Below are 23545 nucleotides of genomic sequence, written 5' to 3'. Positions count from 1 at the left end.
GAAATAAGCCCAGCATAAGCGACTATTTTCCTAGCAAGGCCAAAAAGTATTTTAAAAGCAAAATTAAAAATACTAAAGGGGTTTTCAAAATAGAAAGATTAAAGTTTAGTCACCACATATTTGTGCACATTTTACAAGACTCAGGCTCTCAGAGAATAAAGATTTCTGGTTTGTATGGAGGTTATTAGCCCATCTCCCCTGTTTTTTGCCGGAATTTTACTAGCTCAATGGGGAATTCATTTAGCTACACTGAAAACAAATGCATTTCTGCTGATACTTTTCAAGTGGTCTTTTTAGCTGATAGTCTATCTGTCTCCTCTTCCAAAAGCTGTCTTTTGGTTAAAGGAGAGAGAGTTTATGCACATGATTAAAAAGTCTTCAAACATGGAGTCATTCAGCTGTCCAGCACTTCCTAGGATAGATCTCTTGAGTTTGTAATACATATAATTTAATGGGGTTCACAATGTGTGAAAGGATCCAGAACTTGTAAAATGAAAAAATACATGGGAAAAGCAGGAAAACCCAATAAAAATATATATTTATGATAAGTATTCATATTTGCACTAGTATTACTCCATAATTCTCTTCTTCTTGAGTTGTCAGGACAAGAAATGCATGTGAAAAGGGGATTACTGAGAAAATTTTTGCTGAACTGTTTCAGAATGAAAAATCAACCTTGTGCTTTCAGCAAGTTGTTTTACCAATCCTGCTTCTCCAGCTAACAAAATTATTGATTTCAGCAAAGGTTCTTCTTAAAACTTCCATTTAGTTTCAGTTAGCATATTCAAATGCACTAAGTGTGTAATTACAATTTGGGATGCTACACTTTGCTCTACTGTACTTGTAAAGATAACTAATACTATACATTAACTAGGGTTTTTCTGATTTAGAAAACATGCTTCTAACTATTGTAATGAATAGATTGTTTTGTTAAATGAGGGAAATTAAAGTGATATGCAGTCAGATGCAGCACTGGAACATGATGAATAATGGATGTTTTAGAAGGGCCAAGTTCATTCTAATGACATATAAGTAGGAAGACATTTTCAAGCAGTTCAATCATCAGAGAATTACCACTCATTAACATGTTCACAGAATTGTCATGCATTAAGTGAATAGCCCTAAGTAGTTCATCAAATAATTTATGTTTCAATGTTGTTACAAGCTATTTCCACATGAGCAGATGTGGCCCTTCGTGAGAAAATAGAGAAAAACATAATTTAATCAAAGGTTCTGCGATCAAGCTGGAATGAATACATTTTGTCTAATTCACCACCAGCATGAACTGTAGGCCAGTTTGTCAAAGCCAATGGAGTCTCATCACCTCACGCCAGCAGCAAATTACTTCTATTGCTTGAACTTTTTAACTTAGCAACAGGAGTACCTTCAGCCAACACTGGCCACTGATCAGCCAGCAGCAAGCCTGCCCTGCAAAAACAAAGGGCTGGTAGCTCTTCCCTGGTCCGTGGCAGGGTCAGACACCCTTCTCCCAAGAGAAGCAGGGGCTGGTAGGAACCTTTTGTTCTTGATTCTTTCCCCCCAAAAGAGATCTTTCTTGTTTCCTATCAATCATCCCTTGTCAGCGTTAAGGCAGCAAGCGTACTGATGGTCAGCTTCATTGCAGCCTCCAAGTCAACTGGCTTATTTTGGGGAGGATAACCCACAGCTCCTGCCTCTGTGACCAGTGACAGCTGTAGGTCTGAAATGTGCTTTCCTCTTTAGCAATCAGTCTCTCACAAGCTGAGAGAATTCTGGCAAACTGACTCAACAAAGCTGTTTGATACTTTACCTGCAATGATGGAAAACATAAATCCACAAAAATAAAGCATTTCTTCCAAAGCATGAGAAATTTTGGGAAGCAATAGGAATTGTAGTATTATAAAAAGATGTTATACAAACAAAAAGAAGGATTAGCTTTGCTAATTATCTTTTAGTCATTTATTTAGGTGTCATATATGTGAGCATAAATATCAGCACATACTAGTGTTGAAGACGCTTGAATAATTCCATGTGGACTGGAGTTTTTTCCATTAAAAGAATACTATAGTATTCTGCAAAAAACTTTGAAAACAATCATTATTTTCTAACAACTTTTAACAAAAAATACTGAAGAAACTTTCAGAGGATGGTCTATTTGGAAGACTATTTGGGAATCATATAATTAAGCAGAATAGTGAAGAGATAATGTCTGAGCTGGTGACATACAGATAATTCAAGGTGAGATTAAATGATGCAGAAAAAGAGTTTGATTTTTTTCATCATCATCACACATAGTTAACTGCAATCTTCTGGCTCAGTCTGAAGTATAAAGTTCTACAGCATCATTGATTGCAGCAGCAGCAAAAGCAATGGTTTTAGCTAACCTAAGGGAACAATAAAATACAGTGGTGGAACATGAAATTCATTTAACTGAAGCCAGATTTATTGGTGATGGAGCTGAGGGCTGACCATTGCTCCCAGAAGTACAGGTGGATTTGTTTTGTTGTTGCATTAAGACTTTACCAGATGCATTCTGATTTATCAAAACTTACTTTTTTTTTTCTTGTCCCACTTACCAAGCAAACCAGATATTCATTTTAAATTATCTACTTAAATAAATTTATCATATATCTCTTACTGTATCTTTACAGGCTTCCCCATAGAAAAGACCAAGAAAAATGAATGAACATTATGTAAGATAAACAGAGAGGAAGCCTCCAAGAAAAAGAAGCAGCTGAAAAAATGATAGCAAGTATCAACTCACTGCTGCAGACAACGGGTCTGCAGAGTGTGCACTGATCAGGAAATGCTCTGAAAGAACTGGGAAAGAGAAATGTCCAAGTGTAGAAACAGAAAAGGAATGCTTAAGAGAGGCTTGTATAACTATGAGCTTAAAAAGAAGTGTTATGCTAAAAAGAAAACTCAGTTAAAAGTTAGGTTCTGAGATACATTTTATCAATACCATACTTAAAATCTCTTCCATTCTTTGGCACAGCAGAACCTTGATGATCCATGGTAAAACAAAATATCCTTATATCCTTAGTGGTAACTACTGCACTTTTGCCATTTACTGCAACACATGCCAGTTACTGAACCACGTGCAAAATAATCACTCCATTTACTCTCACACACATCATACACTTCTAAGGATTTGATGGAATCCTTCCTATTCTGATTATTATCAGAATTCTCAGTTTCACTCCTAATACTTCAGACAACTCACAAAGAATATTGCAACATTCTGTAATCATAACATGAGAGAACACAAAATAAAAATAAAGATTTGAATTACTATGTGCTTAATTTTAGTGTCTGCAATACATCAGGTAAAAAGCTGTAGGCTTTCTGAGCACCACGAAAGAGCCAGAATACAGCATCATCATACATCTCTGGGTTACTGCCATTACAATGAGCTCTCCCAAAACAGATCAAACTGCTTATGGGAATCATGCTCATCCACATATATGGTAATCCTTCCCCTTTTTTTTGCCTTGCTACTGCTGCATTTTCCACAGGTTGCTAAATTTGGCACAGGCTTCACAGACTTTCTTTGGAAAGCCTTCCCCATAGCTTTCAGTTCCTTCTTTCTTTTGCTCTTCCCTTAGAAATCCTCAGCTGTGTCCCAGGCAACAGAAGATAGTTTAGAGTGATGCAATCACACGTGGGGAGATGCAGGCCTACAGGGCATTTCTGGGGATTCAGTTCAGGTCACCCTATGTGCTGTCTACGTGCACAGGTCACCGTGCCTGAACTGCACAGCCCCTTTGACACTTCCCAGTGTAATACCTGGCCAAGGAAATACAATCTTAGGAAATACAGGAGACAGAACTGTTACTGCTCTCTTAAAGCTGGTGGATAATAACAACTGAGACCTTTTAAAGCCTTCTCCAGAAAGTGCTAAAGAGGTTTCTTTGATTACAAATTCTGGCTAGATAATTTTTTTGTTTTCTATCAATTTCTCCAGATGTTGGCTGCTGTACACCATCACTGAAATATTTAAAGTGAATGTTTTTCTCAAAGAAGCCTCTAGAAATAATATTGTCTGTCCCCATTTAAAATCAGGGCCAAGTTTTCAGATAGGTTGAGTTTCTTCAGGCCTTGTCCTGTCAATTTTTATTTTGGGATGCAGATTTTAATACATCTCTTTGAGCAACCACAAACCCTCTAACTTCTCCTCTTTATTTCCCATCCTCTTGAGATGAGTTCAGCCCAGCACTGCATTAGTCATATAAGCAACTTGAGAAACAGTTTTCAGGAGAGATTTGAAGGAAGTTAACACATTAATTCTGCAGAAGTTCACATCCTGCCCAAGCATAAACAGCAGCATAAATGGAACATAATTGCTGCCAGCCAAGAATTTAGTAAGAGATTTAAAGAAGGCCCATATCACAGGCCAATCAGAAACAAGAATCTTGACACTTTGGCAACAAGTAAGGAAGGTTCCATGTGATGAGGGTACAATGTTAAAGAGGCATAAAGGGCAGAAAAGTAACTTGACTGTCATGACAGCTGAGTTTTTAGCAGACTTTTAAAGATGATGTGCTGAACAGCATTGTCTGCTGAAGTTAAGAGTTTCAGACGAATTTGGCAGGAGTCATTAGGGGACTCACAACTCTCAAGGAGGCCACAGGCAGTCCACCCCTGGTGCCCACTGCATATCTGAGGCTGGTTCCCCGTGGGCTGAGTGAGACAGCCTAACACTTCTACTGCCCCTTCCTTCCTCTCATCCAGGTTGTTCTTCTGCTGGCTTGGTAAGTTCAGCCAGGATCAGATCAAATACAGAGCAAGGACAGAGGCAGGACCCAAGGCCATGGACAGCAGATAGAAACAAACCGCTAGATCAGCTCAGCTGTTGCAAGGTATGTCCCCCTAAGCACCTCTCTTTTGTGCAAGCTGCCTCTGAATCAAAACCACAAAGGAGCTGAGCCTCTCACAGATGCTTCCCTCCAGATGTCCCAGCACCCAGCTCCAAACAAAGCACCCCAAATAATGCAGGTGCTCCTATGTGCTCACATGTGGCAGACACTGCTCAGATACTTGCAAATTACTTGCATCCTACGCCTCCATAGTACTTTTAAAAAGTCATAGCAGAAGTTTAGAAAATATTAAGCCTAAAGCAGCCAGCAAGAGCTGTTTACTTGGCAGTAAAAACATGTGTCAGAGAACTTAAAATACTTCAATGAGTGTGCAAGGATTGCCCAGGGAGGTTGATATGAGGTACAGAACTCTGCAGCAGCCCCATGGTACTGAGCAAGGAGATGGTCTCTAAAGAAAACAGTAAAAAAGCAGAAATGGAGAAAACAAACAGAAGAGTAGAGGAATGTTAGACAGATACAACATAAGGAAAACCTCAGTAATAATTTTACAGTGCAGATCTTATTGCCAAGAATGCTCCTGTCCCCAAATAGGAGGAAAACTTGAAAATAATCCCAGGGGTTCATGTATAAAAAAATGTTAAAAATTGGGTAAAGAAACTTTTTTTTTGCCAATCATTTCAAAATACCTATAATTTTCAAACATTACAGTTAATGTAGCTCTTCAAAATTAAATATATTTTAACACAAAGCTGGATTCCTTGTTTTAAAAATTTCAAGCTTCAACCATAAAAATCTCAAATTGAAAAATGCGGTTCTTTTGGCATTGAGACATTAGTCACATGTAACCCTTCCTATATAAAAGTTTGTCTTTTAAACTACTATCTTCTAATGAGCATTGAAAAATTCCCAGCTTATCTATTACAGAGGGCTTTTTTCTAATCAGAAAGAATAGCACAGCACAGTCAAATTTACTGGGAATAGTTCAGACTGTGTAAGCAATATAAAAAGCACTAACCTGAAGACTGAAGATGATGAGACCTGATACAGAAAAATGCTGTTTTTAGAACAGTAGAAAACACCATAGTAAGGCATCTTGGCATTTTTTCTTGTAAAAGTAACTTTCTCTTCATTTCTTTTGGTTTTTTTCTCCTCTTTTCCTTGCCCTTTACTGGTCAGTTAGCTTGCTTTCATGGATGTCTGAGCTACCAGGCTGGCTGCTCTCAGTGGTTCTGTCAGGAGCAGCAGTTTGTCTGCCTGCTATCCATTACAGGAGTCAGTAATAGTTAGTAAATTGGAATATCAAAGCCAGATATAATTAGGTTGTTGAAATAACAACCTCAAAGTATGGCCTAATTCAGAGAGGGTGTTAATAAATATCTGCCATGCTCACTGACCTCATTAGAATTGAAGGTCTGAACTACTTGGATTCAGTGGCAAATTCAGAATGTTACAGCTTAGGAAGTTTCCATAACCTAAATTCTAAAGATATAAGAAATAAACTGTGCAATCTTCAAATACTTTAAAAAAAGATGGAGAGGAGACCAACAAAATTATGATGATCTTGTGTTTAAAATATCATTAATTATTCTTCATGCAAAAATCAAAATATCTCTACTCTCATGACTACTTACTGACATACTACAGTTTATCAAATTATGTATTTTAAACTAAACTTCATTAGTGTCATGATTAGACAAAGATTGTTTAAAGAATCATTATTCCAGAACACCATTTTATCAGCTAGCAATAATTAAGACTAACCATACTGTATGCACCATGTAAGCTGAAGTAGATTATTATGGGAAATGCAGAATTATGCAATTATAACTCTGGAGAACAATTTCAATATAAGAAATTAAAATTTGATTTAGAATGAAACCAAAATGGAAGATCTCACATAGCTGTTAAGCATATGTCAGAGAAAACTAAGACATTTTGAAAGGAACAACAAAAAAATGTCTAGTGTGCTCATGTGACACTGGAATCCTGTGTTTTATTTGAGGTTTCCTTTTAGGCAGGGACTATCTCATATTTCAGTCCAAAGTTCTTGATTTGTATGAACAAGCAATATCACTAATAATAGTTACATTGGTCTTTGTTTTATAAGTCCATCATAAACCCAATAGGAGATGAAGAGGGAATTTGAGAAATAAGAGCTAGGACAGTGGAAGAACAGACAGAAACTGTCTCTCTAGTACATCATGGTCTATGTGTCTGGTGATTCAGACCTTCCCAGTTCTTCACATTTTGAGGACTGATGGATACATCAATTCCAATATATTCTTTTTCATGGTAAATTACTTTCAAAGTTCCATTCTGGCCTCTCTGAGGTGTCTAAATCTCTGTATTTCAAAAGTCAGTCTCTCATGGACTATTTTTTCCTTTAAAAAAAAAAAGGAGTATGGCTTTCATTCCTCTTCACAGTAACTGCAAAATAACAATATATTTTTTTAAAGCCCAGGCTAGCATAGTCTCCAGAAGGCCTTGTCTGCAAGCAATTACCAAATATCACAGTCTAGAGAAAAATGAAAGGAACCCAGGATGTCCTATTTTCTACAGTCAACATTAAAAGAAAGAGGACAGTCAACAGAATATCCATCCTCATCATAAAAAGACAATAACACAGGGAATATTTTTGCCAGAAAGAGACTGTGGATACTGCTTAGAGCACCATTTTTATTGAGGTACAGGAATTGGAGGATACTGAGTAATAGCTCAAAAGCTTTTGTGATCATTAACACATTACTGTCATAGTAAAGCATCACAGAGTTGTAAAGTATCAACTACACATAATTTAGTGCTCTGGCAGCAGGGGAGGAGAAGAAGCAAAATCTCAAACAAGCCATAGAGTCCCTGCCTGTGTCTGACTCTGGATCAGTGAGGTGGTAAGGGGCCTGCAAAAAGCAAAAGCCAGCCCTGTTCTGGCAGAGCAGAAAATTTTGATGGTCTGAAAATGGCATCAGCTTCCCCAGACTGCTTTTGGAAAGGCCATTAAGGACTGCAAGACCATAAAAGCTCAAAAGAATTATTTGTTAAATGTAATTCCATAGTAGCCCCTTCAAACAAATTTATTTCAAATAAAAGTAAAGGTATTTATTATAAAATAGGGTGTTAAATGATCTCCCAGAAAATTCAGTAAAATCTTTCTAAGCATTATCAGCCTTTAAAAATATAGGAAAAGGCTGTTTGTAGTGTTTATTCATATTCATGTTTTTGTCAGTTTTGCTAAAAAACAGCACAAAATGAAAGTGAACACAATATAAAATTACAATTTAGAACTAATTATATTAATTATTATCTTCATCCAACCTCTTTGAACAGTTGTTTTGGGGATTTTAAATGTTGTATGAATTCTATATCTAACTATTTAGAACTTTATGGCCAGCTACAACCATCTACTTCTCTTAAAATTTATTTCACCTAAAATACAAACCATTTATCCCCCTTCCAGATTCCACTGACAAATTTTTAGTACAGCACAGTAGTAAAAGAGAAAAATTACTTAATTTCTCTACAGTAAAAGAGAAAATTACTTAAACTATTTGGCTTCTAACCCTAAAACTAAAGTCCTATGTGTTCCAAGTTTTGAATCTAAAAATGTAATTTTAGGGTTATTGTGATGAATATAGAATATTCTAAACCAGTTAAATGTACTGACAAAAAATTGCTTTGATATTCAACCGCAAAATCTTTTCTAGGTATTTAATTCACTCATTTTCCTCAAAAAAGCAATTACATACATTAAATACTCTATTGGAACCTGAGGGAAAAAAATTGCTAATAGGGTATAGATTTTATAGATTACATTTTGTCATAGGAATTTTTCTAGCAGTTCAAATATAAAAGACCATTTTTTTTCAGACACCACTACAAATATTAGTTTGCCATTTTTTTCAGTGGTAGCTGTGCAGTCCAAAGAGTTCAGCCTGTGTGTCTATTAGCAGCTGCCATGCCACAGCCCTGGTACACAGCCTCCATTTGCCCACTGCTTCTGTGTTGGGGCACAACCAAATCCCAGGGCATCCTGCTTGGAACGTAAACAGCAGCCAGGATTCCGTGTCACAAACAAACCTTGGTGCTCAACATTCACCCTGAGCTGCAGCATGTCTCAGCTGAGACAACAATCTGCCTCTTTTCTCTCTTCACACACCAAACCACAGTATTTTATTTATGAAGGCACAAAATGTCTTACAGCCAGCCCAAGGCAGCCTTCAGTCCTATTGGGGCCATGGTGTACCACAGGAAGCTGCAATTCCTACTAAAATTGTGAATAAGGACAGCTTTGCTCTAGGCTTCCTCACAAAAGGAAAGATTTAGTAAAATGAAGGTTACATCACATGCCTTCAACTATAATTCAAACTCTCTTACATTTACTGAACATCTACTGTTGCCCTTGTGCATTAGAGAGAGAAGCCTGTAAGTTCTTCTCACAGAAGCTGTGCCTTGATTTCTGTGCATAGATTTATTTCCATAGTGGGTATAACCAATCTGAACAATTGAAGCATAGCATTAACCAGGATATGTATGTCACTGGACACAATTTTACTAATTATATTTATTGTCTACTGGATATAATATTCTCTGAAGTATATCAAAAGCTGCTCTAGGGAGCCACACTGAACAACTGAAACTACTCCTTGCCAAGGGAGCCATCAACACTTCCAACTGCTGAGTCACTTGGAAACTTCCTTTCCACTTTCTGCTCACCAACTGTTTAATGGAAAAGGGAACATCAAACTCAGACAGCTGGCAGAACAAACAAAAGGATCCCCTGAACTGCTGCTACACTACAGAAATTGAAAATGGGATTTCTTCTGGATTCTCCTCCATCAGGATGTGTGGGAATTGTCTTTTGATGCTGCCAGATGCCAAGAGTGTGGGAGAGAAGCATGGGGATTAAAGATAAGCATAAGGAACCTAAGCAAAAATATTTTGGAAGTATGAAATGTAAAGCTCTCCCTGGAACATTAACTCATCCTCAGTGAACACATACTGAATGAAAATGTGCTTTCAGATGAATCAATTACTTCTATCTTAATGTATTACAACCAGCATAAAACACTTCGTTTTATTCCCAGCACTCTAAACCAGACATTAATCAAAATTTAACTAAGCAATCCCTTGAATTTTCAAGCTTTATGTTAAAAAAAAATCAGGTTTTACAGATACCTAATACCTCTTTGTGGTGGAAAAGAATGAAATATAATTTTCTAGACTAATTCCTCTCATGTTCTGTGTTAACAAAGCACTCAGCAGAGGACACTATAGTCCAATAGTCCAGACTAGGACAGAAAACTGATAATGCACAAGATAGTACATAAATGTAGTCCCAATGTCTTTCTGGATTCCTATACTTACATGGCTTAAAAGGCTTAAATGGATTATTCAGAGACAAAATTATATATTAAGCAGAAATCCCCTTATCATCTAAACACACAGAAATTAGCACATTGGGACATACCCAACCTGTTTCTAAATGAAATCTAAATTCTTACAGCTAATTTTGTCTTTACATTTCCTTCTTACCTCAAATCTAGAGGTGAGAAGGTTCTTAACACAAATAAGCCTCCCACTGTTTTCAAGAACTCCTCTTACTGTAATGACATTATTTTAAATCAGGAAAAAAATGCCCTTTGAATATTAGGAGTCACTGCAAAACAGGAGGCAGAAGCTGAAACAGCAAAACACACCTCCTTCAAAATAAAGATGCAATTTTCAGAAGGGAGAGAGCTCTGCTTGCTGCCAGAAAAACCATGTCCTTTTGGGGTACAATGTGGTTACAGCAAACCTTTATAAGGGAAAAAATATCATTTCTGTAAAAATATATTTGAGCATGGAAGACCAGGGTTTACTGGTTCTGGAGAGCAAGCTCTCTAACAAAGAAAACTCTTCATGCTAAAAAAATTTGTGGCACCAGAGAGATTACAAATATATACATGCAAATAGGTCTACACAGAGTAGACCTATTTGGTTAAGTTCAAAAATATCACAGAAGTTTGTGGGTAAGTTATTCATTATTTGACTGCAAGCATTTGTAGTACGTTACACACTTAAGAACAGAAAACCACCTGATTACCAAGATGGAGAAACAGTTTTACCAAAATGCTGTTGAATGGAAGACTATTTTTTTCCCACATGTTGGCTTTCAGGTTGGCAAACCTGCTGTGGGCTGATTAAAGAAGGAAACCCAAAGTACATCTGGTCTGAAATACAAAAAAGTCAGAAACAGATGTAAGAGTCTGGTGGCTAAGAGAAGTGTCAGTGTGACCCTCACTAAGAGGTACCAAGAGTAGATAGAGAGCATCATTTTGATGTGTTCAGCCTTCTGTGGCAGGGCAGCCTGCTGACACACTTGAAAGAGGACAAGAAACCCACAAATGCCTACAGTTCTTCCCGTGAACTGTACGATTCCTCTCCCTCTGAATGCCATGTTTGATTACTGGACTCTGGGGAATACTATGGAAACAGAGTTCAGCTACACGGCAAAAAAGAACAATTCTGCCCTGACAGAGAAGAAAAAAGAACTACTGTGTCATTCTGCTTGACCTCCCCAGAATGGCAGAGCTTTGCAACTGAATATGAAGAGTGAAGGATTCCTGCCCTGTACTCCTGACACCTGGACATGGAAGACAGATCTCTCTATCCCAACATAAACAGTAGTCAGATATTATTCCTTCTTTTTGTCTTCAACTTGTCCTTTACTAATGGTGATTTTTCCCAACCTCAAAACCAGAGGGCTTTTTTATAAAAATTCATGGGAAGAACAGATCAAGGAAGGGAATAAAATCTGGTTTTCTTTCCTCTTCGTTCAGCTTTTGGCACAGGAGAAGAGTTATGACCACTATCCCAATGCAAGAAGACTCCTTGGCTTCATACTGGGAAATATATGAAATTCCAATGTGTAAAATAAAGAGAGATTTTTCTCTAATTTATCTGAATATTTTGTAGTCTTCTGACCAGACTAACCAGGAGCAGAAGAAGCAGCAAAGCTCCTTGTTCTAGGATTTTCTGTGGTATATACGTGTGGGTGTCAAAACCTCAGGCAAATCCTATGAACAATCATTTTACATACAGAGTTACAGATATTGGTGTGTGCTAGGGGAAGAGAAGGAGACATCCTTGAAATTAATGTTTAACCTGTCAGTGTTGGGCTGAGGAATGCAAGGCCTCTCCTTGAGCTGGTTCACAGAACAAGGCTGCTGCCAGCGACACACAACACCACCTAAGGTCTGTGTTTGCTCTTTGCAGGGCTCAAACAGCAATTCTACAATGAGCTCCTGCCCCAGTGAGGGAAGGAGGAAGATAAACCCTGGAGTCTGACAGAAGGGAGGGGAGCAGACTCAGCTGTTCTGGAGCATTTCTTCTTCAGAAGGTTCATATCACACAATGAGGACATGCCACTGGGGAGAGAGATTAAAGGACTCACTGTTTCTCATTGATTAAACTTCCACTCCAAGCTAGATTTCAAAACTTAAGGAAACAGACTGCAGCATCATGTTTTCTTCAGTCTTCATAGACTTTGGAATCATATTGACAGCAATGCCCATTTGCTGTATTTATTCCTCAGAGGTTATTTGAACCAATCGCCTCTGGGTTGCTTTTTTGTTATATTATCTCAATCAAGTATCTAAGAAAAAAAATCAGTTTTCTCATAGCAATCTACCAGTTACTTTTAAGGCTGATAACAAAATAAGTGGAATTTCATTGAAATCTGTGTATTTGGATTGCCAGTGTGAGTAAAAGATAACTAACCAGGCAAAAACAGAGACTTGAGAGTTGCTGGCAGTCTGTTTTCATTCAAATACAGACAGGAAGACAGGAAGACCTTTAAACTCATATCAAGGGTCCTTTATGCTAATTCTCACCAATACTGTGGTGGCAGCAGGTGAACTGAGTCTGAAGAACTTGGGCTGAAGGAGTGAAAATAGCACACATGCTGACTCCAGCCAAATATATGAAATTTCAGCAATCATATTTAAAACACAACAAAAGGCCCTTGAAAATTTTGTTCCAATATCCACTGAGGTTTCCTACATTACATATGTTTTTGGGAGTACTGTAAAACTGATTTCCTACAGACTGATTTTGATGTATCTTGTAAGATAATATGGTGATGATGCAGAAAATAACTAAGAAACCATTTTTCTTCCCCACCAGAGTAACAATATATCCATAACTGAAAATGAACTGATAATCATCTCTTATTTTTCTCCATCTACAGACTACACAGAATTTAAAATAAAAATAAACTGTTACTTATACTGAAAAAGTCCAAACCTATGGTTTGGAAAAAAATTATGCATTATGTCAATATGCTGATACACACACTAGATGTTAAGACGAAATCAAAGGAAAATAAATAAAAAGGAAAGGCCAAATGCAAAAGAGGAGGAAACCAGCCCTGAAGGTTTAAACTAGAAACCTTCCAAAATAGTGCCAGATTGGCAGAGGTGTTGAGCCATATTATTGAACCAAAACATTCTTTCCTGGAGCCTGAATGCAAACTAACAGGGCAGAACTTTACTCGAAGGGAAGGAGGGGGAACAAGAGAGTGAGTGTGGAAAGAAATGGGAGAAAACCACTGTAAAAGGCTTGATGGAAAAGCAGGGCAGACAGGAAAGTCTTTATAAAAAATTTAAATAAAAGCCAAAACACAACAGCTAAGATATTTTTCAAACAGAATGCTGTCAAGAGAGACCTAAACTTCAGAACTTTGCTGCTTTTTCCCAGTGTTCTGTAGAGAAAAAACTGCCCAGTCTGTCCTTATAAGCAAAAATAAATCTGACATCCATATATCTCAACTACTCTTTCTGAAGGAAAAAATATGAAAAATCCTTCCAAAAGTAAAGGATTCAGTGCCTGAGAACTTGCAACATCACTTTTCAAAGTAGAACTAAAGGAGAGAAATCATTAGCTTCTTTTTTAACCAAGATGAAAATAATTACTCACTGCCCGTGAGAATTTTGCAAAAATGTGGCACCCAGTGTTTCAGTGAAGTCCTACAGAATGGCTTGCAGGTACAAAGATAATCTTTGTTAGGCAATAAATAATTACAAAGTATTTAGGCAGACTGGGAAGCTCTCATACAATGCCCTCTGTTAAGTGTGGCAAAAATTCTCAAAGATACCATGAAGTACTAAAGTCAACCCTGAAAAACAATCACAGAAAGAGGCTGTAAAAAAAGACAGAAAAAATTGAAAAGTAATTTCAAAAAGATTATTAAAATGAAAGCCCATGAACTGCATCAGCTTGCTGAAAAGTGTTAACAATTGTTTCCCATTCAATTTTACCTGCATTACTCTAAAATACTCTAACAAAGAGTTTTCTGAACTTACATCAGGCAAAAATCTACTGATTTTGTAGAGAAGGTGGTTCAGCTCAACATCATAATCTAAAATAACAGTCAGGGAACAAAATAGAAAGAAGTAATTCTAATGAACAATGTTAGTAGTTTCCCTGTGATGTTATTACTGAAATTCCCCAAGAGAAGAGAGAGTTATTTAGATCTGAATAAGCCTTTAACATCTGGTATTAAGTCAGAGGTCCAACTAAGGGTTGGGGGGAGATACTTAAGGAACAATTCCATCAGCTGTGGCAGGTGAAGATTTGAATTATGTGTCAAATATCAGTAAAGATATCTAAACTAAAGTAGTAATTGAACAATGTAGGAATATGTGAAATATGATGAGACAAGGCCAGAGACATTCAGAGATTGTAAAATTGGTTACACGTCTCCAACTGTCTTTCATGTTGGCATGCCATCAGATAAAACAATGGCTAATGAGAAACTCTGCTGATCAAACTCCACCAGGAACAGCCATGGAATCTCACCAAAATAGATTTGGTATTTATGATATAAGAGACATTGTATAAGGGTAATGGGCAAACTTGTCTTGTGGCTATGTGCAAAATGACCTTTTGAATGGGATTAAAAGATTGGCATTTTTGGCCAAAGATGCTATCTTCTGCTAGCTCTCTCTAAGTGTTTTCACAGAAATAGCTTTTTCTTGTAAATCATTAGGATTATGTTCAGTTACTTAGCTGTGGCACTTATTTCTTCCCTGCAATGGGAGCTGTCTACAGGTGCTCAAATGCTGGCTAGCCAGCTGGGTTAAAACAGAAAAACAACCTCTTGCTAAAATATGTTGATCTTGGGAATGATCTATTCAAGACATCACCACAACAATAGATTCAAATAGAGCCACAAAAAGCAAGCTTACTAGTGCCAGAACTACCACAAAAATAAAGCCCATCTCCCATTCTCAAGTAGTAAAAAATATCTGTTGAAAATCAAATCGAATCAAGCTGACAAAGAAATGTTGAAATTGTTTGGAATACTTCAGAAGAAAAGATCAGAACAGCTATAGACAAACAATGTGCACTGGACTGTGAAAGCCACTTTGCACAATCACAGGGAGAGAAAAAACAACATAAATGTGCATTGTTATCGTCTATTAAAAGAGTTGAAAATATAGTTAAAATACCAAACATGATAGTCAGATATGATAAAAGGCAGTACATTTCTGTCAAAGATGTGTATTTCTTTCTTTGTTCAGAGTTAGCACAGCAGTCTGAACACCTTCTCCCTCACCCATTCTTAATCAGAGCTGCTTGTATGTATTTACACAGCACTCATAAAAAGGTAGACTCCATAAGTACCAACCAACACAGTAATATATTACTCCAGTGAATGGGAGAACATAAACAAGTGCAGCCTGCAATTAAGATGCCTTAAAATCTTCCAAAAGCCTGGGTAATTTAATGTTGTGTAAGCAACTAATTTGTTTCTTACAAGAAAAAAAAAAAAAGCAACCCTTTGAATAACCTTTCCAAAGTGTCATTTTTTCACAACTGAGAAGCAGAAATCATTACTTTTGAAAAACATCTACTTAGAATGCAATGATTCAGAATATTTTCACTTCATCAGTCAAGTCTAGTACATACTGTAACACCACTAGGATGACTAGACCCTATGCATAATTTTCCTAAATTTTCTTCTAATCAACAGCATCAAACAAGTACGCAATGTGGGTTTGTACCTGAGAATGCAGGTTTGTCAAAGTATTCTAATATTAATCCTTGTTAAACCATAAGAGACTACATAAACTTCCCAGCTGTATGTTAGCCCTGGTTCTCAAGCCACTGTGAGCATGAGAAAATTTAGTTGTGAGACAGAGAGAACACAATAAAATTCCTTGGATTTTTTTAAAGATAAAAACAGAGAGCAACAAATAGTTAAATACAGTAAAAAGTACTTTAGTCACTAAAATACTATGATATACTTGATTTACCCACTGAAAAGCCCAAGGTAAATGTGTTTTTTTCAGGTTAAAGGTGTATTTCATTCAGTTACATTGTGTCATTCAAGAGAAAAAACACAAACAGATTCATGTACATTTTGCAAAAACACAACACTCTTTAAAGCACTGTAAATAGGAGTTAACAGGGCTTTGGAGCCAACAGCAAAACTGTGAAAGAGAATTCACAATATAATGATATGGCACACAGAAACTGTGCAGTCTTGCTTTGATTTCTCTGTCAATCAGGCAATAGTTTACAAAACTTCTACTTGTGACTACACAAGGATAAGGAGTTAATGCAGGCCTGTGAAGTCTCAACACACTGCAACGGTGCTGTTAGTGAAAAAAGGTGGGAACAGAGGGTACCTCCTTCATCAGATGGCCTTGTTATCTCACTGCAGTAAGAAAAGGTAGGGTTCGTGTCAGAGCCATCTGACTTATAATCTCCCAGACTGGTAGAATGTAAATACTGCTTACTGTAACGGCTTGCTCTTTCTACAAAGGTAGAAAGAAATAAAGAATATCACAGTAAATAGATGATGGAAGTTCAAAGACAAGCAACAAGATAAACCCCACCAGTGCTAACATTGCTATTTATACCCTGATGACATTAAAATTAGAGAAAAGTAAATTCTTTGCAATTTTGTTTCCATTTTGAGCATCATTAGTTCCAAAGCTTGCTTCAAAATCTAATGCAACTAAGCTTGTTCCTTGCTGTAAAAGAATAACAGAAATGGAAGGTGGTATTGAGATACCAGAAAGGGAAGGGATAAAGATAAAGAATACAAAAATTTTCAGTGGAAAATCAAATTATTCCTTTATCCCAGCATGCATTCAAGTGCATGTGGAAATACAACTCTATGTTGCTCCAAAGAATATTTAAAGAACCAAAGTAGCAAAGGAAATGCATGTGAAAAATTACATATTCAAAATGAACACTCCTATGCAGGAAAAAAATCAATAAAATTGTAAAACCAAAACCCACTCCCTGTTATTACATTACTTTCTCTCCTTTTCCATGTATCCTAAAATTATTAACATCTTGGACTTCAAAAAATAGAACAAAGCATAATGTCATGTGCCATATAGGCAAAATGCGCATGGAAAATAAATCAATTTTGTAAATAGGTCACTTTCTAGAACTCTGAAATTTTATAAGGTCCAACTATTTGAAAATTCTACTTATAGCAAGGACAAAGTAGGTCAATTCTTTTTAAATGGCTACTTGTAAGTGGCATGAATAACTTGTTAAGAGAAGATTTATTTCACTATTTCTTTTCTGCACATATGATTACAGCTGAAGTTCCTATAAAATACTGCTTTTAAACTACAACAGTTATAAATATATATACAAGTATACTTATAAAACATGTGGCTGGCATATTGACCTGAAAATTTACAGTATCAACTTAGTTTCACAAACATGAAAAGCTGAACTGGGGAAAAGTCAGGATATAAGCAATACCAGAAAGCATATGCAGACTCCTAGACTGAATATTGTCCTCCAGAGGATCAATGTCGAAGATGGAGCCAGGATCTGTGCGCCAAACTTTAAGATCTTTTTCCAAAGCAAAGAAAGTATAAGACAGACAAACAACAAAGGAAGTAAAAGCATGAAAGGAATGAGATTTAACAATCAATAATCAATTTCCTTCATCTAGAAATTAACCAAAATACCTAGCTATTCACCTGAAGAGATCAGAAAGCCCAATTTCCTGCTTAAAAGAACTTAGTGCATTAATTTTAAGCACTGACATTACTTTAAGGAGACTTTTGCTCCCAATTTTTTTACATTTTCTAAACATGACCATAGTATGTTCTTAAGTCTAAAGAAATGGGAATCAGTTAATTATCACATATTAGAGCTCTCTTCCAGTAGCAGAACCAAAATCATCAAAGCTATAAGATTATTTCCCCAGTTCACCAGCAGCACCCTTGTGTGTGGAGATGCTGCAGTGTACATCCCTATTACTGATAGCTGGCAGTCCAGAGCTGACAGAGACACTAGAGTCTCCTTTGCTTATAGCAGAGGTCATGTCAGCATAAGAAGAATCAGGGCCATAGCTCATCCAAAATAAATTTCTACTGATTGCTTAATTAATGTAAACTGAAAAGTATCTATCTTTCTTAATTAATATCAAAAAAATGAACTAAGATGACAAATTCAGCTGTAGAAATTTGCATTGTACACATCTACCATAGGATATAATTACGTCCACTCTTGAACTTAACAAGTAATTCCCTGTGCCAGTGTGTGCCCAGGTGGTCAAGGCAGCCAATGGCATCCTGGCCTGGATCAGCACCAGAGTGGCCAGCAGGACCAGGGCAGAGATCATCCCCCTGTTCTCAGCACTGGCGAGGCCACACCTCAAATCCTGGGTTCAGTTTTGTGTGCCTCAATTCAGGAAGGGCATTGACATGGTGGGGAGAGTCCAGGGAAGGGCAATGGAGCTGGAGAAGGGTCTGGAGCACAAATCTGATGAGGAGAGGCAGAGGTACCTGGGGGTGTTTAGCCTGGAGAAAAGGAGGCTCAGGGTGACCTTGTCATTTTCTACAACTGACTGAAAGAGGTTGCAGTGATGTGGGAATAGGTCTCTCCTCCCACGTAACAAGTGATAGGATGAGAGAAAATGGCCCCAAGTGTGCCAGGGGAGGCTTATATATTGGATATTAGGAAAAGGTTCCTCACTGAAAGGGTTGTCAAGCACTGGAACAGGTTGCCCAGGGAAGTGGCTGAGTTACCATCCCTGGAGATATTTAAAAGGTGTGTTGACATGATGCTTGAGGACATGGTTTTGTGGTGGGCTTGACAGTCCTGGCTTAAGGGTTGCATTTGATGGTCCTAATGGTCTTGGCTAATCTAAATGATTCTACGATATCTGAAATGTCTAAAATTAATAAATCTTTTAATTTCTTCAAACCAGTTTCAACTAAAACCTTGATGTAAAAACATGTTTCAAATGATTAATAACCTAGATGCAATGGAAAGAACAGAGAGAGCTAGCAAAATAAATCCCATGGCTTTAGAATACATTCAATGTATTCACATTGCAGATTATCTACCACAACTCCCATAAGGTGAGGCATAGTGCTAAGTCCTTCCTGCCAAGATAAATTAAAGCTCACTCAAAGTCTTTTGATAAACAATGTGTTGTTTCTAATAGAGATAAATTATGCACCTACATAAAGCACTGACAGGCATGAGAAGGGGTAGGGGAATTGGTGAACACCCAACTTGTTCTATTTGATTATGCCTTGGCAAGTGAAAATATAAGTATGGCTTCATGGCAGCACCAGTGCAAGAGTCATTGATTTGTATTGATTTTATCCATCTCTGTAGTCAGAAATAACATACATAGAATCAGAATCTTGGCAATATATAACACAAATCAGTTTTCATTCCATGGTAGCTTTTGCCAAGGTAAAATATCCTTATATTCATGTGAGAATTGTGGTTTCTCTTTAGTAACAGATCCAAAGCTCACCAACATCAATTTATCTTGATGGGTTTAGAATGGCTTAGTAGGGTTAAAACTAGTGTCTACTTGCCAGAACAGTGTCATTAATTTTAGTAACCAGGCATTTGAAAGAGTAGCTCTAGTTTCACCAATAATATATTAAAAATCAACCAGAGGGATTCTGACACAATTTTCCTAACTGGCTGAACAATTTACAGCTACAAATAATACTCACGAGAGTCCTAAGTACATTTTTCAGTTTGCAAATTTTTTCTTGAGTTGCCAAGGATATTTCATGATCAGGGAGCTCACTGCTTCTTTCTAAATAAGTAGATATTATAATTGCAATTTTATTCCAAAAAAGCTCTAGCTGAAGTAGTCATGGCCTTTTTCCTTTACATAGTTGTACAATTTTTGCTGTTTGGCAGGCATGGGAAATTAAGAATTTCTTTGTGTTTTGATACTGGAGTATTTTTAGATGATAAATAATTATATATATTTCAGTCCTTGCAGCTCACGAATCTATCTCAGGGATGTCCTTCATTCCAATCTGCTGGTCCTAGCAAGGCTTCAGCTGCTGAACATGGGATTGCACACATGGCTCTTACACAGGGCTACAGCACACATGCAATGCAGCAGAGAGCAGGAGGCTTGCAGCATACACTAAAGAGCAAATTGCAAACTGAATGTCACAGTGCAATTTCACAGAAGCCTTTTTCTTTTTCTTTGGCTGCACCACAACTATGAAAGTGAGTAGTGATGGAAGATCATCAGCACCTGCCCCAGGCAGAGCTCTCTTACACACTTTTAGGAAACCCCGTCTCATTTACTGTAGCTACAGACACATAAAGGATGGAAACAAAAAAGGAAAGAAATAAACTTTCTTATGTGGGGGAGACTTATTTGGAGACTTTAAGGAACAGACTGAGAAAGCATCTGCCAGGAATAATATAGTTAACCTTACTGTAGGCAGGAGGATGGCCTATGTGACCAACAAGTTAGTCCATTTCACCTGCAATTTCTCTGAGTTTTGATATGCAAACTTAAAATCAGCCTTCCTGTTATCACCATATATGAAGTATTTTAGAGTGCTATCTCAGTATGGCTTTTTTGTGTGCAGATCCTCTGGGGATCATGTCTGAAAAGCACAGAAAAACAGAAATGGGACACACAAAAAACAAAATGGAAATGAGAAGAAAAAAGGAAATGAGAAGAAAAAAAAAAGAGAAGAAAAAAAAATATTACCGCTTCCTTTGCCGTAGCAGACTTGCTGAGTTTTCAGCAATTTCAAATATCCATTTCAATTTTTAAACAGAGCTCATTATGGTTATGCCACATAATACCTTTATGCAATACCTTGTCTTTACATATAAATCTAATGTGCATTCTACCCCTTGAACACCCATCCTTATCTTGGGCCATCTTTCAGAACATCACTTCTCAACACTGGTATTTGGCTTACCAGAGATCTAATGAGTTAATGATGAATTACAGCTTGAGATATTTTAAAAGCTGTGTGAAATTGTGAAACACAAGGTAAATAGATATATGCAGTTCTGAAGAAATTACTGACTGACAGAAAGGGAAATTTCAAACTGGCCTGCAAAATTTAAACATTGACAACTTGCAGAATCAGTTTAAATAATTTTTCTTTTGTGTAAAATTGTAAAACTTTGACCTACCTTTTAGAGTCAAAATTCAAATTTAAAGTAATAGTAAAAACTATCCATATATTTTTTTAAAGTTACAGATCAAATAACAATATATCTCCCATTCATTCCCATTATGACTTCTCTAGAAGCTGACACAGAACCTGCAGATCAACCATAAATTTCATGGTGAGAAAAGAGAGAAAATGGAGAGCACAAACAGGGGCTTTCATCTTCCCCACCATGCCTTCAATAACAACAGTATTTAACAGCTTACCAACAATTATTCCAGGTCTTCTATCCATTTCAACAATATGTGGATGCACACCCTTGTATGCTGCATCACTCACAATTTGGGTGTTTTTTCGTACACGCTCTGTTATAGGATCATCTACCACGGGGGTGAAGCCTCTGCCCTTTGTCTTCTCAAAATCTTCATGATATTTTACCTAGGAAAACAAGGAGAATTACGTTTTCCCCCAGGTTGCAATTGACAGCAAATGGTTATTCTGTGCAAGAACGCATATACGTCTGGTTTATGAGGCACTCATATACTTTGACTTTGCACAATAACAGAATTGTTATACACATGAGATAGGCTGGATGACCAGCCAAGTATTTTCTATCACCTTAACTAGTTTTTATTATATTTTATTATCAATTTCTCATTTCCATTGATACTGAATTGGACATTAGCTTAAGCAGCAAAGCATCATCCTACTATCTCACAGGACACAAAACAGCCCTGCCCTCAGGAGGTCATCTGGTGCATTCCCTTCTTCTCTACGACAGGATAGCTGTCTACTGATGCAGACAAATACATCTGCCAGTAAAAATATTCCAGCAGTAGTAGTAAAGAACTCAAGCATTTTCATTCACTGATAATTTTGACTACTTGCACAGTTTCACACAAAATGTATATTTCACCCTTTTGTTTTATCATATGTCAGCTGGCTTTAAAAATAGGTTTTTAGAAAGAACAAGAGTTATTCTGAACTGCTTACTTTAAAAGAAAATATTAGAAAAAAGGACATTAGAGTAGAAAGTGTTACAGCACCAAGTGTTGGAACAAAACCTCAGTATTAGTAAGAGTTATAAAGGTAGTACTGCTGATTATGCATATTTACAATATAAATAACTTAATCATCAATTCATTAAATTGACAAACATTCTCACACAAGCTGATGCACACAAAACAACTCATTCCATGAACCAAAGTCACGCAGAAACCAGGAACATGCACAGGCACAAGGTGAAGTGTGTCACCTAATCCAGTGAAATTGTGATGCTCAAATGATGTGTGTACATTTTTAAAGGAAAAAAAAAACCAAAAGAGCAGACATTTAACTGTTAGAAAACTGTTTATTAGTATTTCGAAAATGTTCATTACACTCCTATGCAGTTAGCAAACACTCCCTCTACAGGTGTAAGAGGAAAATATTCCTTCCATACCTGAGGAGAGAGTTTCATTAGTTACCTATATTAATGGAAGGCAAAATCCAGTGGAAGACAAGTGCCATTCCTTAGAAGGCTCTAGTCACAGGATGAAAGTACCCTACCATTGAGATGTTGTTTTGTGTTTCTTTGACATGCCTTAGCTCAGGTGTGTCTAGAAGCACACTACGTCTACCTTTCATCTGCCTCTGATCACTGCTGTACTTGACCTGCAAAACAGCAACAACAGCACAGGTGAATTTTCTTTGCTTACAGTAGGAAGGATGGTGAGAATCACACCATGCAACTGTACCTTTCCAAACCACAATGCCCAGCAGTTCTCTTCTTTAACTCATGTGCCAATAAATTATTTCACAGTGAGGATACAGATGAACTTGTATACTGGTAAGGCCAAAAGGCACATTTATCCCATCAATCACTTACTCAAAATAACATGTTTATTTAAAAGCTGAAATTTGTGACTGTTTGAATGACATAAGGGAAATAATTCATTTATCAACTGAAAAATAAGATAAATACTAAGGAAACACCACTGTGACTTAGAACATCCTTAATCCATGTTTGTGTGGTGATGATAAGCTAGCTACCTTCTTATTACCAAGACAGACACAGAGTCTGTGAGACTGGGATTACCTGAGAAATCCAAGGAATTCAATCCTTACAAGAGGATTAATCCTTTGGAAGGCTTATAACTCCCATTCAATAGCTAGTCTTTACTAGCAGCACAAAGCAACATGTCTGGGAGGAATCTGAATATTTTGTTTCCTAAACAAATGTTTGGGTTCTGGGTTTTGTGCATCAGTAAGTACTGAATCACTTACACCACATTTCTCCTGATTAGCTTATTTTGTGGCACTTTACAGACTAGTAAAGTTAAGATGGCTAAT

General features: G+C 37.0%; 1 protein-coding gene across 7 annotated transcripts in view; it reads right to left on the bottom strand.

Moving 5' to 3' along the window:
• Nucleotides 1-23545, bottom strand: part of NEBL (nebulette) — a 246579-nt gene that overhangs the window by 11982 nt on the left and 211052 nt on the right. For 5 of the 7 annotated variants that reach the window (XM_058045718.1, XM_058045709.1, XM_058045727.1 and 2 more), the window contains 2 exons: nt 22681-22867; nt 21570-21652 (listed from right to left, as the gene is read on the bottom strand). In XM_058045718.1, coding sequence (XP_057901701.1) covers nt 22727-22867 — 141 coding nt within the window. In that variant the 3' untranslated portion in view covers nt 21570-21652; nt 22681-22726. Of the gene's footprint in view, nt 1-21480; nt 21653-22680; nt 22868-23545 lie in introns of those variants that run through there. The other 2 variants (XM_058045761.1, XM_058045752.1) reach the window with 1 other exon arrangement.

This window comes from Melospiza georgiana, chromosome 1 (assembly GCF_028018845.1).
Source record: "Melospiza georgiana isolate bMelGeo1 chromosome 1, bMelGeo1.pri, whole genome shotgun sequence".
NCBI classification, from domain to species: domain Eukaryota; kingdom Metazoa; phylum Chordata; class Aves; order Passeriformes; family Passerellidae; genus Melospiza; species Melospiza georgiana.
This window is presented reverse-complemented; position numbering and strand designations above follow the sequence as displayed.